Consider the following 18877-nt stretch of genomic DNA (forward strand, 5'->3'; position numbering starts at 1 on the left):
GAGAAGGGATTTTTTTTAAATATCGGCTTTCAAGCTAATATGGCTGACATACCACATGACATATGACCTTAAAAATGTACACTCTGCATATGCATGGGTAGGGGATCACGTTTGTGAAGTTTCGTATTGATTGGATAAGGTTTGTTTTTCTATCCAAGATGGCTGCCAAACCACGTGACCTACGACATCATCATTTTAAAACGATATGCAGCAATGGTGCTAGATGTTGTTTGTAAAAATTCGCATCGATAGGGTAAGCGGTTTCAGAGATATAATTATTTAATATTTCCCTTCAATCCAATATGGCTACCACACCATGTGACCAATGATGTTTTCTTGATAATGTAGCGTGGTGCTACGCACGCAACTTGTTTGCCAAGGAAGGTAAGCCACAACGCGTAGGGTCAAAAGAGTCTTTATTGTATAGCTCAAACTGTAGCACTAACTTGCTCGGGGCTGCGAGCCCCGTGTATATCCCGAGGCCACGCCTACCCCTCGGGCGTGGCCGACACCCTCTTGGTGCGCGGAATGATGTCACCGCGCCAGCAAGCCATCGTGTCCGCCACACGCGCCCCCCCCCCCAGAATTCCCGCGCACCTGAAGGGTCAGTTTGCGGGGCAAACGGATGACCCGGCCGAAGCGCCCTCTGGCGGCTGGCGGCGTCTGGGATGCCGCTGGCAGCATCTGGGATGGGTGCAGGGTGGTGGCGTGCCGGCGTGGCCGGGGGTCCGCCCGACGCGGGGGCCGAGCCACTGGCGGGGGGTGGTCCACGTCGAGGTGGGCCGGCTTGAGGCGGTCCACGGAAACGCGGTCAGGAGTACCGCCGATGTCCAGGGTGAAATGGTCTCCTGGTCTCCAGCACGCGGAAGGGCCCGTCGTACGGGGGCCGCAGCGGTGTCCGGTGGGCGTCGTGGCGGACGAACACGTACTCCGCCGTGCGAAGCTCCGGGGCGACGTGCGTTGGCGGGCACCCGTGGTGCGCCGTCGGCACCGGGGCGAACCTCTGGGCGGTCTCCTGCAGTGCGGAGCGCTGCTGCGCCGCGGACCATGGTGCCGTGGAGTCGGGGAGGAACTCGCCCGGCACCCGCAGCGGTTGTCCGAAGACCAACTCCGCCGCGGATGTGCGCAGGTCGTCCTTGGGCGCCGTCCTGAGGCCCAGCAGGACCCAGGGGAGCCTGTCGACCCAGCCGCCGTCACGGAGGGTGGCCCGGAGCGCGGCCTTTAAGGAGCGATGGAAGCGCTCGCACAGGCCGTTGGCCTGGGGGTGGTAGGCCGTGGTGCGGTGCAGCTGGACGCCGAGCCCCCGCGCGACCGCCCCCCAGAGCTCCGAGGTGAACTGGGGGCCGCGGTCGGACGAGATGTCCGAGGGGGCGCCGAACCGGGCAACCCAGGTGGCGATGAACGTGTGCGCGATGTCCGCCGCCGTCGTCGCCGCCACAGGCACGGCCTCCGGCCACCGGGTGGTGCGGTCCACCATGGTGAGGACGTGGGTGAAACCCCGCGAGAGGGGCAGAGGTCCCACCAAGTCCACGTGAACGTGGTCGAACCGACGTTCGGGCACAGTAAACGGGGCCAACGGGGCCTGGGTGTGGCGGTGCACCTTCGCGCGCTAGCACGCGAGGCACGTCCTGGTCCAATCGCGGACGATCTTCCGGAGGCCATGCCAGACGAACTTGTCGGCGACCAGCCTCTGGGAGGCCTTCATGCCCGGGTGGGACAGGCCGTGGATGGCGTCAAAAACCCGGCGCTAGCCCGCGGGCATGATGGGGCGAGGCCGGCCGAGGGAGACGTCGCACAAGAGGGCCGTGCCCGCGCCGTCGAACGGCACCTCGGTGACGCGGAGGCCCGTGACGGGGGTCCGCAAGACCTCGACGTCGGGGTTGGCGGTCTGGTCCGCCGCCATCCGGGCATAGTCGATCCCGAGGTGGACCGCGTGGGCGACGGGCCGGGAAAGGCAATCCGCCACCGGGTTGTCCTTCCCCGCGACGTGCCGGATGTCCGTCGTGTACTCGGACACGGCCGAGAGGTGACGCTGCTGCCGGGCCGACCACGGCTCGGCGACCTGGGCCATCGCGAAGACCAGGGGCTTGTGGTCGATGAAGGCCGTGAACGAATGGCCCTCGAGCAGATGGCGGAAATGCCGGACCGCCAGGTGAAGCCCGAGGAGCTCGCCGTCGAAGGTACTGTACCGCCGTTCGTGCGGGCGGAGCTGCCGGCTGAAAAACGCCAGCAGCTGCCAAGCTCCCTTCCCCCATTGCTCGTGCACCGTGCCCATCGCGTAGTCCGACGCGTCGGTGGTGAGGGCGATCGGTGCATCGGGTGCCGGGTGCGCGAGCATGGTGGCGTTAGCCAAGGCGAGCTTCGCGCCCGCGAACGCCGCGTCCATCGGCTCGGTCCAAGCAACGTCACCTTTGCCCGGCTTCCCTCAGAGGGCCTCGTGCAGGGGGCGCAGGAGCTGGGCGATGCGGGGCAGGAACCGGTGATAAAAGTTCACCATTCCCAGGAACTCCTGGAGCCCCTTGATCGTGTGGGGGCGCGGAAACCCACTGACCGCCTCAACCTTGGCCGGCAAGGGGATGGCCCCGTGCCTGGTGACGCGGTGCCCCAAAAAGTCGATTTCGGCGACGCCGAACCGGCACTTGGCGGGGTTGATGATCAGGCCATGCTGGCCCAGGCGTTCGAAGAGCGTGCGGAGATGGCGGAGGTGCTCCTCACGGGACGCGCTTGCGACGAGGATGTCGTCCAGGTAGACGTAAATGAAATCCAAGTCGTGGAAGACGCTGTCCATCAGCCGCTGGAACGCCTGAGCCGCATTCTTCAACCCGAAGGGCATCCGCAGAAACTCGAAGAGGCCGAATGGTGTAATGACGGCCGTCTTCGGTATGTCCTCCGGCCTGACGGGGACCTGGTGGTAGCCGCGGATGAGGTCCACCTTGGAAAAGAGGGACATTTTCGCCAACCGGGCGGAAAAGTCCTGGATGTGAGGGACCGGGTAGCGGTTGAGGGTGGTAGCATCGTTGAGGTGGCGGTAGTCCCCGCATGGCCGCCATCCCCCGCCAGGCTTCGGCACGATGTGCAGCAGCGATGCCCAAGCGCTCTTGGAGCGCCGCACGATGCCCAGCCGCTCCAGCGTAGCGAACTCCGCTTTCGCCACAGCGAGCTTCGTCGGCTCGAGGCGGCGTGCCCGGGCGTAGACCGGTGGCCCGACGGTGGGGATGTGATGCTCCACCCCGTGCTTGACGGCCACCGTCGAGAAGGTGGGCCGCGTGAGGGCCGGGAAACTGGCGAGGAGGCGGGTAAAGTCATCCGCTGCCGGAAGCGTACAAACCAAACTCGCCGGGACGGAACCGTTTAGCAAGCCTCTCGGTGAGCCGCTCAGTGAGCCGCTCAACGAGCTGCTCAGCGAACAAGCGAGCGAGCTAAAGGTTTCGGCCTGGACGAGCCTTCTGTGCTTCACGTCCACCAACAACCCATTTGCACATAGGAGGTCCGCACCGAGCAATGCCATGGGCACGCTGGCGGTTACGAACGACCATTGAAAGCGCTGCCTTCCAAACCGCAGGGAGAGGCAGCGCTTCCCGAATGTGCATATGGGTGTACCGTTGGCTGCAAGCAACGCGGGGCCCCGGCCCGTGGTTCGCTTGTCGGACGCGTGGGCTGGGATGACGCTTACCTGCGCTCCTGTGTCGCAGAGGAAGCGGTGCCCAGACAAGGTGTCCGTAAAGAATAAGAGGCTGCCGGAATTGCCGACGCTCAGGGCCGCTACCGAGCGTCGGCTCGGTCGTTTCCCGACTTGCCAAACGAGCACGGCGGGCAACACTTCTTAGTCTTGTGGCCGAACCTGGCGTGGAAACGGCACCAGGCTTGCGGCGGGAGCGGCGGAGGCCGCTGCAGTGGTGGTGGGCGGGGCGTGGCGGCGGCCACGAGGTGTGCATGCGCATCAGCCTCGGGATCCACGAGGTGTGCATGCGCATCAGCCTCGGGATCCTCGACGGCCGCACTGACGCTCGCCCGCGTGTCACAAGCCGCGAAAAACTTGTCGGCCTCGACGGCCAGAGCGCGGGGTTCCCCTATGTTGGAACCGGCTAACGCGAGGCGTACCTGTGCCGGTAGCTGGCGTAGAAAAAGTGCCCGGAATAAAAAATCCGGGGCTTTGTCACCCAGCAACGACAGCATGTAGTCTATCCGTACCGATGGTCGTGTGTCGCCGAGTTCGGGAAGGTCCAGGAGGCGGTCCGCCCGTTCGAACTCCGTGAGGCCGAACGTGGCGATGAGGAGACGTTTGAGCGCCGTGTACTTGTGCTCCGCCGGTGGGTGCCGCAGGATGGACACGACTCGGGCGGCCGTGCCGGGCCCGAGGGCGGCGATCACGTGATAGTAACGCGTCTCGTCCGCCGTTATTCCTCGAAGTTGGAACTGTGCTTCGGCCTGCACGAACCATACCTCGGCCTGTGCTTCCCAAAACTCAGGGAGCTTTACCACGACCGCGTTGCTGGCCATGGCGCGTTCTGTGGTCAGCGACGGCTGAACCAAAAGGGGTCACCAGTGTAGCGTGGTGCTACGCACGCAACTTGTTTGCCAAGGAAGGTAAGCCACAACGCGTAGGGTCAAAAGAGTCTTTATTGTAAAGCTCAAACTGTAGCACTAACTTGCTCGGGGCTGCGAGCCCTGTGTATATCCCGAGGCCACGCCTACCCCTCGGGCGTGGCCGACACCCTCTTGGTGCGCGGAATGACGTCACCGCGCCAGCGAGCCATTGTGTAAAAAAAATAAAAAAATAACCACCTTTAGAGGCCATTTTTCCCCGCAAAGTGGGGGTTGGCCTTTTTCGGGAACCGTGGTTGTTGTTGTTTTTCGGTCCCCTATTTGAAGCAATGTTTTACGGCCGGATGCCCTTCCTGACGCCAACCCTTTTTGCCGCCTTTAACGACAAACAGGGAATTACCAGTGAACTGGTACTCAATTAGCCGACCTCGGAAGGATGACAGGCTGAGTCAACCCCCCTGGCGTTAATTCAGCGATCGACCGGGATTCGAACCCAGGATCCTTGGATCCTAAGCCGGCACCCTAGCCGCTAGCCCAACACCAGGGATAATCGAGCCATTGTGTCCGCCACAATAATCTATTAATCGCCAGGCCTAGTCAATGATGGTGGTTTGGGTGGTTTGGGACAAGTTGCTTTGTTAAGGTTTTATTTTAAATCCAATATGGCTGCAAAACAATATTACCTTTGATGTCATAAATTTAATAGTTTAATACAAATGGGTCACAGATCATGTGCATGCAATTTCAGATTTTTAGGATAAGGAATTAGATTAAAACATTTTTGACTGGTATACCACTTCACCTATGATGTCATCATTATCATGCTTTGGTTCCCCATTGTAAGTACTTGACAATGTGCCAAGTTTCAAATTTTTCCATTCAGCGGTTTCTGAGAAATACTTTTTTAATTATTTGCATTTAATCCAAGATGGCTGCTATGCCACGTGACCTATGATGTCAAATTTATCATAAAAAACATTCTGCATGGGTGTCACTCCTACGCTGAAAGTTTCGTCTGCTAGTTTGGACATGTGGTTGCTGAGAAAAACGAGGTTTAGCCCACGGACGGACGGACAACCCGAAAACATAATGCTTCGGGCCGCCTTCGCGGGCGGAGGCATAAAAATAAATAATAAAATGTCCTTTTTACCCTCGCCAGAGGAGGGTATTGCATTTGAGTCTGTTTGTCTGTCTGTCTGTTTGTTTCTTTGTTTGGCCACACAGAATAAATATGATTTTCTCTGCAACTGTTGGTCCATTGACAGGAAATTTTCACCATAGGTGCACCTCCACCTGTAGAATTTTAAAACAATTATGACGTCATAGGTCATGTGGTATGGGCGCCATCTTGGAAAATCCGAAAAACGTTGCACCTCTATATCTCAAAAGCGCTGCATAGAAAAAATTGAGACATGGCTCATTGTAAAGAACTCTCCATGTGGAATAACATCTGTTAATGATGTCATGGTTGTCTCCATTATGACGTCATAATTCGACAAGTACAAATATTTATCCAATCAAGATGAAATTTCTTGAGCATCATCCACGGATAAATTGGTGGAGAAAAATATATATTGATGACGTCATCGGTCACGTGGTTCGGCCGCCATATTTGTTTTAACACAAAAGCCTTAAAAACCACGAAAAACATCCTGGCGAGGGTTTGTAATCTCTGATTGCTCTTTCTTGTTTTAGCCATTGTTTTTGTCAAGCTTAGTTTGAGTACAAAGCGGATGCAGACAGGCTTTACACTTTGTGATGCTTTCTAGTTTATGTTGCTTTGCTTTCAATGTGGTCTCAATTCAAAATGCATAATACTTTTATGCTGTTACAAGAAGTCTTATCTGGTCCATATTCTGACAGAATAGCACAGAGGTAATTGTCCCCCGTCGCTCAGCGGAGCGAAAGGGGGACTATGGCTTTCCCCTCCGTCCGTGTGTCCGTCCGTCCGTCCGTCCGTGCGTGAGTGCGGGCGTGCGTGCGTGCATGCGTGCATGCGTAAGCGAAGGACCGCATTCGAATTTGGTGTGTGGGTGCAACCCACGTCAAAATCCAAGATGGCCGCCGCCATGTATGTCTGATGCCATGTATGTCTGAACCTTGTAACCTGCATATCCTGAAAAATAAGCTAGGTACCAACTTCTAATCTGGTGTGTGGGTGCATCTAGGCATAAGGAAGAACGCTGTATAGCAGATCAAACTTTCAGCCCCCCCCCCTCCCCTTCCCACGCCTCCTGCCCCCAAGCACTCTCCCTCCCACACTTCTCCCTGCTCTCAAATGTTGTGGTTGTGTGCTTCCCCTTCTCTCCCCATCTTGTCTTCCGCTCCCTCCTTTTATATATTTTGTTTGTCTGGTTGATTTGTTTGTGAAATAAATGTTAGCTCTTTCACGAGCCTCGATTCAGTATACAAAAAAAAAAAAAAAAAAAAAAACGCTATTGAAAATTGGGTCGCCACGTCAAAATCCAAGATGGCCACCACCATATATATGTCTGAACCTTGTGAGCGAAATATCTTGAAAAATAAGCGAAGTACCAACTTCTAATCTGGTGTGTGGGTGTATCTAGGCACAAGCAAGAACGCTGTTTAAAATTGGGTCGCCACGTCAAAATCCAAGATGGCCGCCGCCATGTATGTCTGATGCCATGTATGTCTGAACCTTGTAACCTGCATATCTTGAAAAATAAGCGAAGTACAAACTTCTAATCCAGTGTGTTGGTGTATCTCGGCATAAGGACGAACGCTATTGAAAATTGGGTCGCCACGTCAAAATCCAAGATGGCCGCCACCATATATATGTCTGAAACTTGTGAGCGAAATATCTCGAACAATAAGCGAAGTACCAACGTCTAATCTGGTGTGTGGGTGTATCTATTGGGTCGCCACGTCAAAATCCAAGATGGCCACTGCGATGTATGTTCGAACCTTGTGAGATGAATATCTTGAAAAATAAGCGAAGTACCAACTTCTAATTTGGTGTGTGGGTGTATCTCGCCATAACGAAGAACGCTGTTTAAAATTGGGTCGCCACGTCAAAATCCAAGATGGCCGCCGCCATGTATGTCTGATGCCATGTATGTCTGAACCTTGTAACCTGCATATCTTGAAAAATAAGCGAAGCACCAACTTCTAATCTGGTGTGTGGGTGTATCTATTGGGTCGCCACGTCAAAATCCAAGATGGCCGCCGCCATGTATGTCTGAACCTTGTGAGATGAATATCTTGAAAAATAAGCAAAGTACCAACTTCTAATTTGGTGTGTGGGTGTATCTCGGCATAAGGAAGAACGCTATTGAAAATTGGGTCGCCACGTCAAAATCCAAGATGGCCGCCACCATATATATGTCTGAAACTTGTGAGCGAAATATCTCGAACAATAAGCGAAGTACCAACGTCTAATCTGGTGTGTGGGTGTATCTAGGCGCAAGCAAGAACGCTGTTTAAAATTGGGTCGCCACGTCAAAATCCAAGATGGCCGCCGCCATGTATGTCTGATGCCATGTATGTCTGAACCTTGTAACCTGCATATCTTGAAAAATAAGCGAAGTACCAACTTCTAATCCAGTGTGTGGGTGTATCTCGGCATAAGGACGAACGCTATTGAAAATTGGGTCGCCACGTCAAAATCCAAGATGGCCGCCACCATATATATGTCTGAACCTTGTGAGCGAAATATCTTGAAAACTAGAACGGGCACTCGGTAGAGCGCATACCTTCGCCGCAGCTACTTTTGTTGCCAAAATAAAATTTTTGAGGTTGAAATGATCGCGGGAGATTGCGTTATAGTGACTAGGGCATGCCCGTACTATATATATGCCCGTACTATATATCTATCTAAAATTATATCCCCCCCCTCTATTTACATGAAATGGTTTGGTCCATTCGCAACGCCAAAGCGAACGGCGAACGGCTTGCGAGTACAGTGACAATCCCCCCCCCCCCTCTATTTACATGAAATGGTTTCGTCCATTCGCAACGACCACAGAACCCCCCCCCCCTCTATTTACATGGAATGGTTTGGTCCATTCGCAACGCCGGCACACGCGATCGTTCGCTGCTCTCTGATTGGTTGAATCGTTTTTTGTACATAGCTCGGTAAGTAATTGTCCGATTAATATGAAACCTTGAAAAGGCACATCCTCGGGTCCCCAGCAATATACCTGGCAAGTTAAAAGTATATCGGACCCGTGGTTGTCGAGAAACAGCGGTCACAGACAGACAAACGTACAAACGTACAAACGTACAGAGATTACTGGAATTATAGATTACTAGGGCATTGCCCGTACTATATCTATATCTAAAATTATATCCCCCCCCCTCTATTTACATGAAATGGTTTGGTCCAAAGCGAACGGCTTGCGAGTGGTGACAATCCCCCCCCTCTATTTACATGCAATGGTTTGGTCCAAAGCGAACGGCTTCCGGAGTTTGGTAAAGAAATCGCCATCGCGTGCACAAACGCGCAGGAAAGCGAATGAATCGCAAATTCGTTTCGCAAATTCGTTTTTATTAGTTGTAAAACATAGTTTAACGCCAACATAGTTTGCAAACGTGAAATAAATGAATACGCTCTCAAATGTGCCATCCGAGGCAGAGTGTGCCCGCCACGTTCGGCACACGCGATCGTTCGCTGCTCTCTGATTGGTTGAATCGTTTTTTGGACATAGCTCGGTAAGTAATTGTCCGATTAATATGAAACCTTGAAAAGGCACATCCTCGGGTCCCCAGCAATATACCTGGCAAGTTAAAAGTATATCGGACCCGTGGTTGTCGAGAAACAGCGGTCACAGACAAACGTACAAACGTACAAACGTACAGACAGAGATTACTGGAATTATAGATAGATAGATAGATGACGTCCTGGATGGACATCTTCTTCTTCAGTCGCGCATAACTTTGAGTGAAATACGATCGAGTTAAAAATAGTCAGAATTTGAGCAAATCTGTTTCATTCGTTTGTTAATATGCCTCATCTATTGTCAAATCTGCAATTATAATTTTTTTTGAGGTTGAAATGATCGCGGGAGATCGCGTTATAGTGATGACGTCCTGGATGGACATCTTCTTCTTCAGTCGCTCATAACTTTGAGTGAAATACGATCGAGTTAAAAATAGTCAGAATTTGAGCAAATCTGTTTCCCAAAATCTAATCAAATGTGTCCCGTATAATAACCAATCATCCCACCAAATTTCATGCAATTCGGTTGAATAATTTTTGAGTTATGCGATTAACATACACACACACAGACATACAAATAAATACACAGCGATCAAAACATAACCTTCCGCTTTTGCGAAGGTAAATAAGCGAAGTACCAACTTCTAATCTGGTGTGTGGGTGTATCTAGGCACAATCAAGAACGCTGTTTAAAATTGGGTCGCCACGTCAAAATCCAAGATGGCCGCCGCCATGTATGTCTGAATCTTGTGAGATGAATATCTTGAAAGATAAGCGAAGTACCAACTTCTAATTTGGTGTGTGGGTGTATCTCGGCATAAGGAAGACCGCTATTGTAAAGTGGGTCGCCACGTCAAAATCCAGGATGGCCGCCACCATATATATGTCTGAACCTTGTGAGCGAAATATCTTGAAAAATAAGCGAAGTACCTTCTGGTGTGTGGGTGTATCTAGGCATAAGGAAGAATGCTATTGAAAATTGGGTCGCCACTTCAAAATCCAGGATGGCCGCCTCCATGTATGTTTGACCCTTGTGAGCGAAATATCATATCATAGCATGTTTTCTGCGTGTTCCACTTTGTCAACTCACATTACTTCCCCGACGGGGGACCTAGGCGTAACGCTTGTTTGCCTTTTGGTTTAGTGGGAAGAAATTGGTATCGTGCACCCCCCGGAAATCAACTTCTAATCGACGTCTCTAGATCAGTAAAATGCGTAGAAAACGATGAGCTATGTTAACAAATTGTAAAAATGTCCCACGTATCATTTTTATGCAAATTAGGCCGCCATTACCTATATCTCAGCCATTACTGCAGATAACAGAACAAATAAGGTGTCTAGACCCATGTTTTGAGGGTCAAAGATTATAATAAAACTATTCTTGAAGTGACCACATGTGTCCGTGGCGTACTAGTATGCAAATTAGTGCCGCCATTACCGAAAAATCAATTTTTTGGCATATATCGGCTAATATTGCACATAACTACACAAGTAAGGTGTCTAGACCCATGTTTTGAGGGTCAATGATCATTAAAAGACCATTCCTGAAGTAACTATGCGTGTCCTTGGCATGTAAATATGTAAATTCTAAAGTGTCGACATTACCAAAAATTTGATTTTTAGCTGTATCTCAGCCAATATTACAGATAAGTTGACAGAGAGTTTTTTCATTGTTTTTTTTAAGGGCAATACTTTCACCAATGTAACTTCTCTTTCCCATTCTCTTTCCCATTCCAGATAAGCAGTGGTGATAGAAGTGGACATTAAGCCATCATGCCCAACAGAAAACGTAACCAGAGCACAGATCCTGCAGCCCCCAAACACTCCCCGCCTACATGCATCCTTCATGTGCTATCCACGTCTGATCATGATAGTTATACACCCCTCAGTAAAATCAAAGGAACTGCAAGTGAAAAACTACAGCAACTTCATAAGATCCGGGACCAACGTCTCCATCAATCACATGAGTCCCCATATCGTATGCAATCAGTGTGCGACCAGATTCCTACAACTCTCCCCGATGATCTGGAAAGTGTTGGGTGTCACCGTCAGTGTTATCAGCACTTTACTGGCAACCTCAATCATCTGGGAGGTGATACAGAACCAGAAGCATCAACCTCGCAATGGCATCACTCCCCTCGTAAATTGTCTTCAGCGGGTTCCGCTGGACCCATCTTCCCACCAGAGTGCATTTTCTGTGACAAAGTAGGGATCAAAGATGGTGATCGCAAAATTGAGCGAGTGGAAGTCTTCTCATCTTGGAAGAACAAAGAAAATGCATGGGAGCAAATCGAATCACGGGCCGAGAAAATGGATCTAGTTCGACTTCATCGACCGGTGAAAAACAAAGACCTCTTTGCTGTTGAGACCAAACACCATCCATCATGCTTGAGAGCTTTCCGCACAGCGTTCGCTAACTACGAGTGTGGGATTCGTAGAGCCGAAAGAGCAATTAATACCGAGCATGCTCGCATGTCGGCCGCCCACAACAAGGCACTCGTCTCGGTACTGGAGCACATTCAAACTCATGTTGTCCAGCAGAATGAGAACCTACGGCTATCTTCCTTGCGCTTGCTCTATGTTGAAGAACTGAAACGGAATGGGTACGAGAACTCGAACTCTGAGAAACTACTGAAACGACTACAGAATGACCCAATCAAGAACCATGTCTCATTCACGAAGGTTGATCACGACAAAGTTGATGCGATTTCATTCTGGCTCGTGTACAGCTTTCTACCTCAATTTTCAAAGTCCAATGCCTCTTTGTGTTTCAGGTCGAGGTGCGTGAGCTCGCCACAATCTACAGCAGCCAGGAAGAGACTGATACTAGGGTGGTACTGTACCTCCATCACGCCGCCGCCCTCGGATACAAGAACGCTGTGGTCAGAACCCCTGACACAGATATCTTTGTGATTCTTCTCTACCACGCTCACGCCATCAAGCTGACTGTATACCTGGATACGGGGTCAGGGAAACATCGACAACTACTCAACCTCTCTGAGCTTGCAGAATCCCTGGGAGAAGACTACTGCGGCACTATTCTTGGGTTCTGTGTATTCAGTGGAGAGGACTGCACCAGTTCCTTCAAAGGCAAGGGGAAGGTGGGGCCCCTGAAAAAGCTGGAGAAGAACCCCAGGTTTCACAAGGCCTTCAGGCAACTCGGTGATGACTGGAACATCAAGCCACAGGTGCTGAAGCAGTTGGAACAGTTCACCTGCCTGATGTACGGACAGAGTCGAGAGTCTTCGGTGGACATCATCCGTACCACGCTGCTGTGTAAAATGGTGGGGGAGGACAAGAAACTCACTTCCAAGTCTAAAGTCGACCTGACTCGCCTTCCTCCTTGCCAGTCCGCTCTGAAGCCGCACATCCAGCGTGTGAACCACCGCGTTGCCTTGTACAAGCGAGCTGACGAACCCATTGTAGAAAAGCCAAAACCCTATGACGAGGGGCAGGGATGGATGAGGACTGCCAAAGGCGTGTTGGAACCAGTGTGGTCCTGCGGTCCTGTCCTACCAACCTCGCTGGTTGATCTTCTGGACACTGAAGATCGTGAAGAAGAGGAGGAGGAAGAAGAGGACGAGTTTGGCTTGATGATTTCATTGAAAGCGACGATGATTGATTGATCTGATAGTGGACCTGTGATCACAAAAATAACACCATTTGTGAAATCATTGCCCTGAGAAACCCCTCTTAACTTATCTACAATATTGGCTAAGATACAGCGAAAAATCAAATTTTTGGTAATGCCGGAACTTTAGAATTTACATGTTTACATGCCAAGGACACACATAGTTACTTCAGGAATGGTCCGTTAATGATCCTTGACCCTTAAAACATGGGTCTAGACACCTTACTTGTGCAGTTATGTGCAATATTGGCCGAGATATGGCAAAAAAAGATTTTTCGGTAATGGCGGCACTAATTTGCATACTATTATGCCACGGACACATGTGGTCACTTCAAGAATAGTTTTATTATAATCTTTGACCCTCAAAACATGGGTCTAGACACCTTATTTGTTCAGTTATCTGCAGTAATGGCTGAGATATAGGTAATGGTGGCCTAATTTGCATAAAAATGATACATGGGACATTTTTACAATTTGTTAACATAGCTCATCGTTTTCTACGCATTTTTTCTGATCTAGAGACGTCGATTAGAAGTTGATTTCCGGGGGGTGCACGATACCTCTGTCTTCCCACTAAACTATTTGTGCTGTCGACTTGAGATTTATTCTCGACCTAACTGTAAGCTGTTGGACTGTTCCTGTCATCCTTTCTTTTCTTTTGTGTTTGTGGCGTGGCTTTATCCTTGCTGCACCAGTGTATGGATGTATTCTGCCTACTCTCTGCCAGATTTTTCTTTCTCGGTTCATGCTGACACCCTCTCCCTGTGTCCGCAGTCCTTTTCAGGCCTCCACCTTCCTCATCTTCCCCCCTTTCTGGTTTCTACCTCCTTTTATGTCTCCTCACTCCCCCCCTCCAGACTTGCACATTCCCCTCCCCACTTCCAGGATGTCACTTCTCCACCACTCTACCTTGTCTGTCATTGCATTCATACCTATTGTACTTTTTCCCACCCTGCTTCCTAACCTGATATTCAAGCATTTGTATGATGCTGCTTGCATCCAACAACAATCCCTTAAACCCTCGCCTTGAGGTGTGAGCACATATTTTGTAGCTGAGTACCATGTCATGCCTCCTATCCCCAACCATTCCTTCCTGCTATGCATCTGTCTCCCCTTACACTTTCTCTCCCTCCAGCTTCCTTGTCCAATACTCTACCATCTCATTGTACTTTGACATTGTCTACCTTGGATTCTATCATCCGCTCCCTCAGATACATTGTGACCTCTCCCACCAGGTCCCGTCATCGTCATATGACATTGTGTGCCTTTCTGAAACATTCAAGCAATTTGCTAGACTTTTCCTCATGAATACTCTTCCAATCGCCTTGACTGGCCTGTTCTACACACTAGAGGAGATGTCACTTTTATGGTCGCAATACTTGTCGCTTCAGTCTATGTACCTCTTTTCCTTCCCAATACCATCTAGTATATCTGGATGCATCTTCCCCTCTGCACCAACCTCTTCTTTTTGTGTGCTCTATCACCCCCCGCCCCCTAAGCGACAGTGATACCATCAATGAAGCAGTCTCTGCTGATATGGACTTTCTATTTGCTCATCCTTTGTGATGACTATAACTGCCACTAGGCTGATTGGGTATGGGTCATGGTGCTTCTAGGTATGGCATTGCAGCAAAATCCTTCTAAGAAGAAGCAAGTCTCACTGGGTCAGTGAGCTCACCAACCCAGTTCTCAAGACAGATTTCACTCTTTAAGCTTGACCTAGTAATGTTGAATACGAAGATAGTTAAATACATAGAACATGTTATTCAATGCTTGCAAGTCCCATACACTTACTCTGTCTCTACATAAAGAATGTGTAGACCTGGCCCTGCAGTTTACTTATGCAATCAACTTCTGCCAGAGTTGCATTTTTTGGAGAAACAATCTGAAATAGTATTTTCTGGGCCTAAAACATCCAAGCTGGCCTCCAGGGCAGGGAGATACCTTGGAAATAACTGTGGTTATTATTTGACTGCTTGCAGCTACTAAACAATTTCAAGGCATTTAACCACAATGTCAAGGAGTACAGACATCGAATGTGGGTTTATTCCTTCAGGATTCACTTTCCACCACTAATGCAACCTTCACATACACGGATTATTCTTACGAGTCCTTACGGATCGCCAACTCGTAGTCAATCACAAGCATCCGTAAATAACTCGCTGGTATCCGTAGATAACTCGTCACAACTCGCAACAACTTTTGACATGTCAAAAATCATCTTCCGTTATTTACGGATGCTTGCGATTGACTACGAGTTGGCGATCCGTAAGGACTCGTAAGAATAATCCGTGTATGTGAAGGCACCCTAAGTGGTGCAATTTAAGAGCCGAAAGCCAGTTGAGTTACTCAGCAGGAGGCTGAGATACAAGGAGTGATCCTCTCCTGCTCCAGAAATATTAGTGGCCTAGCAGTTTTCTATTGCTCAATTTCTAGTCTCACCACCTATCTGAGCTATATTTTTCCACTCCAAGCTTGACCAGGCTGCTCTCTCGCAGCTATCAACCCACACCTTGGACCGGAAATTCCCAAATTTAAGCTAACTGTTCACCTCCACTCCTTTGTCTCCACTTCTCTCCACTGTGGAGTCACCTCCGTTGATCTGTCCAATCATGTTCTACTATCTTTACAAGCCATACCCATGTCATGTTGTACCCTATTCCCATTACTGGTCTTTTCTATTCTCATTGACTCTCCTATCCAGGGCCGGCCTAAGATTAAATAACACCTCAGGCAAGGGTAATCTTCGGCACCACCTCTCCGTTTGTTCAACTGCCTCAACCACTGTAGGCAGTGATTGAGGTGGGAGCGAGGGTTCGAAACATGTACTTTTGAATACCCAACGAGTGGTAGTGAAAGCAGTGGTGAGGGGCAGCGAGTGCAGGCAGTGGTGAGGAGGCAGTGAGTGGAAGCAGTGTTTAAGGGCTAGCGAGGACATGCAGTGGTGAGGTGATAGCAAGGATAGGCAGTAAGTAGTGAGGACAGGCAGTGGTGATTGGGTATTGAGGTGACATTGGTAAGACCAGGGGAAATAGCCTGAGAGTAAGGAAGAGGAGAGTTAAGACAGTTATAAGGTAAGGGTCTTTCACTCAGAGTACTTAAAGCATGGAATGGTCTTCCTGGAAAGGTAGTGGCAGCAGAAACAGTAGATTAGTTTAAATTGGAATTAGATCGGTACCTAGAAGTATTGGAGACAGAAGGATGTTGGGATTCTGGCAGGACTTGTAACTTGGATAAGCATGGATGATTGTTTACATGTGAGTTGAGTGTGATGTCTATGAGAGGGTATTGTCAAGGGATAGTGTGTGGATGATGTGTATTCTTCATCCCAAAAATGCCTTCGACCACTCCCCAAAAACAGTTTTAATTTTTATTTTAACACCTTGATGTACGTGCCACCCTGTATGTGCCACACTTTTCTCATCCCCACTTCGCCTCCTCCCACCTCCATCTCCCTAATGAAATTGAGTCGTTAGATTGTTGTTGCTCTCTTCATTTTTCCCTTTATAAATGGTGAGAGGTCCGATACCACCAAGCTCCTGCCCTGCCTTGACCACAATACTCCCCCACATCCTCCTTGTCTGCATCATCTCCACCACCTCAAGCCTCCCGAGACCGGTGCCCCAGGTGGTCACCTGCCATTAAATCCGGCCCTGCTTCGACCTTGCCGTTAGGGTCAATCCCTACCCTTCCGTTTTCTTTACCTTGTTTGTCAGCTTTTCCTTTCTGTTTATATCTTCTTTATGTATACTTGGTCCACTTAGGTCCTTTGTTAAATCTATGCCCCCAACTTGTTAGCTTGTCTGTGTGTTCATTCCTTCCCTATTTATCCATCTTACCTTTTATGCCAACTCCCTCTGCTTTATTGCTGCGTCAACATCACTTTCATTCAGCTCTTCCTACATACAGTCTATACAGTCACGTGAAAAAGTAAGTACACCCCATGTAAAGTTTTTACTTTTTCAACATATTTCAACGTACACCTATTTGATCTTCATTTCAACAATATTGATAGATAAAGGTGATATAATATAACAAATATCATGAAACATTTACATTTTGTAGTCCATTGTATAATTTAAATAAACATAAATGCAAATTTCGTATGTGGAAAAAGTAAGTACACCCTACATTTATCACGACTTCAAATACCTAAAATTAGAATCAGGTGCACCAGCTGAGGTGCAAATGATTAGAACATCGTTAGAGAGGATCTTGGAGGAACCTGTCTTATTTAAACTTCAGACATTTAGTTTGGTTTGCTCTTTGTTGTTGAAGTGTGCGGCATCACCATGCCTAGATCAAAAGAGCTCTCTGAGGCCTTTAGAAAGAAGGTTATAGATACCTACGAGTCTGGGAAGGGATTTAAAAAGATCTCCAAACAAATTGAAATCAATCATTCGACTGTTCGGAAGATCAACTACAAGTGGAGAAGATTCCAAACAACTGCCAACTTGTTCAGGCCAGGCCGCCCCAGCAAGTTCAGCCCGAGAGCAGACAGCAAGATGCTGAAAGAAGTCTCGAAGAACCCCGGAATGTCATCACGGGACCTACAGGTAGCTCTTGCCACTGTTGATGTCAAAGTGCACGAGTCTACCATTAGAAAGAGGCTGCACAAATTTGATCTACTTGGGAGGTGTGCCAGGAGGAAGCCTTTGCTCTCCAGAAAGAACATCAGGGCAAGTCTAAAGTTTGCCAATGAACACCTAGGCAAAGACCAGCACTTCTGGAACAATGTGCTCTGGACCGATGAGTGAAAGGGAGAGCTATTTGGCCACAGTACTAGAAGACATGTTTGGCAAAAACCAAAGACAGCATTTGACCACAAGAACCTGATACCAACTGTAAAGCATGGTGGTGGAAATATTATGGTTTGGGGCAGCTTTGCTGCATCAGGGCCTGGGCAGCTCACCATCATAGAATCCACTATGAATTCTTCATTGTACCAGAGGGTGCTTGAGGATAATGTGAGGCCATCTGTCGGAAAGTTGAAGCTCAACCGAAGGTGGACCTTGCAACATGACGATGACCCTAAACATACCAGTAAATCCACCAAGGAATGGCTGAAAAGAAAGAAATGGTAGGTTCTGGAATGGCCGAGTCAAAGCCTGGATCTAAATCCCATCGAGATGTTGTGGGGGGATTTGAAACGAGCTGTGCATGCAAGAAACCCCTCAAACATCGCACAGCTGAAAGAATTCTGCATGGAGGAGTGGGCAAAAATTTCTCCCAGTCGATGTCAGCGACTGGTAGACAGTTATAAGAAACGCCTACTTGAGGTTGTTTCTGCCAAAGGGGGCAATACCACCTATTAGAGCCAATGGTGTACTTACTTTTTCCACATGCGAAATTTGCATTTATGTTTATTTATATTATACAATGGATGACAAAATGTAAATATTTCATGATATTTGTTATATTATATCTCTTTATCTATCAATATTGTTGAAATGAAGATCAAATAGCTGTATGTTGAAATATGTTGAAAAAGTCAAAACTTTACATGGGGTGTACTTACTTTTTCACGTGACTGTATGTGTATATATATATATATATATATATATATATATATATATATATATATATAAATATATGTATATATAAAGAGCCCAAGGTGCTTTCCGATGAACATTATGTGAGTTACCTCTGATACTGACGAAACTCTTGCCCTCACTTAAGGGGGCACTGCAGCAGCAATGCAGCCATGCCCCTGCTCATTGATACAACCAGCAGCCAGTCGCTGCACACAAATAGATGCATCTGGCCTTTATCACAAATGAATAACGTATTTTGTGTTGCTATTTGGGAATTTGCACATCTTTTCATTACACAAAGTGTCAAGCTTACCAATGGTACTTTTATACCGATGTTGTACTACTTCAAACCTTCTCTTGTGTTATGCAGATTCACCAGGAACGAATGTCCCAGGATCATTTGTTGAGAAAGGCACACAACCGTATCTCCCTTGTGGAGAATCAGTTTGAGCAACAGTTGGAGACACGAACAACAGAGGTATTGAAATC

General features: G+C 48.8%; 1 protein-coding gene across 2 annotated transcripts in view; it reads left to right on the top strand.

Annotated features, from left to right (window-relative positions):
• CCNB1IP1 (cyclin B1 interacting protein 1) overlaps positions 1–18877 on the top strand; it is a 160474-nt gene that overhangs the window by 69555 nt on the left and 72042 nt on the right. For both annotated transcript variants that reach the window (XM_068136437.2, XM_068136431.2), the window contains exon 3: positions 18759–18866. In XM_068136437.2, coding sequence (XP_067992538.2) covers positions 18759–18866 — 108 coding nt within the window. The remainder of the gene's footprint in view (positions 1–18758; positions 18867–18877) is intronic.

The sequence above is a fragment of the Myxine glutinosa genome, chromosome 1 (assembly GCF_964187855.1).
Source record: "Myxine glutinosa chromosome 1, kmMyxGlut1.1, whole genome shotgun sequence".
In the NCBI taxonomy this organism is placed as follows: domain Eukaryota; kingdom Metazoa; phylum Chordata; class Myxini; order Myxiniformes; family Myxinidae; genus Myxine; species Myxine glutinosa.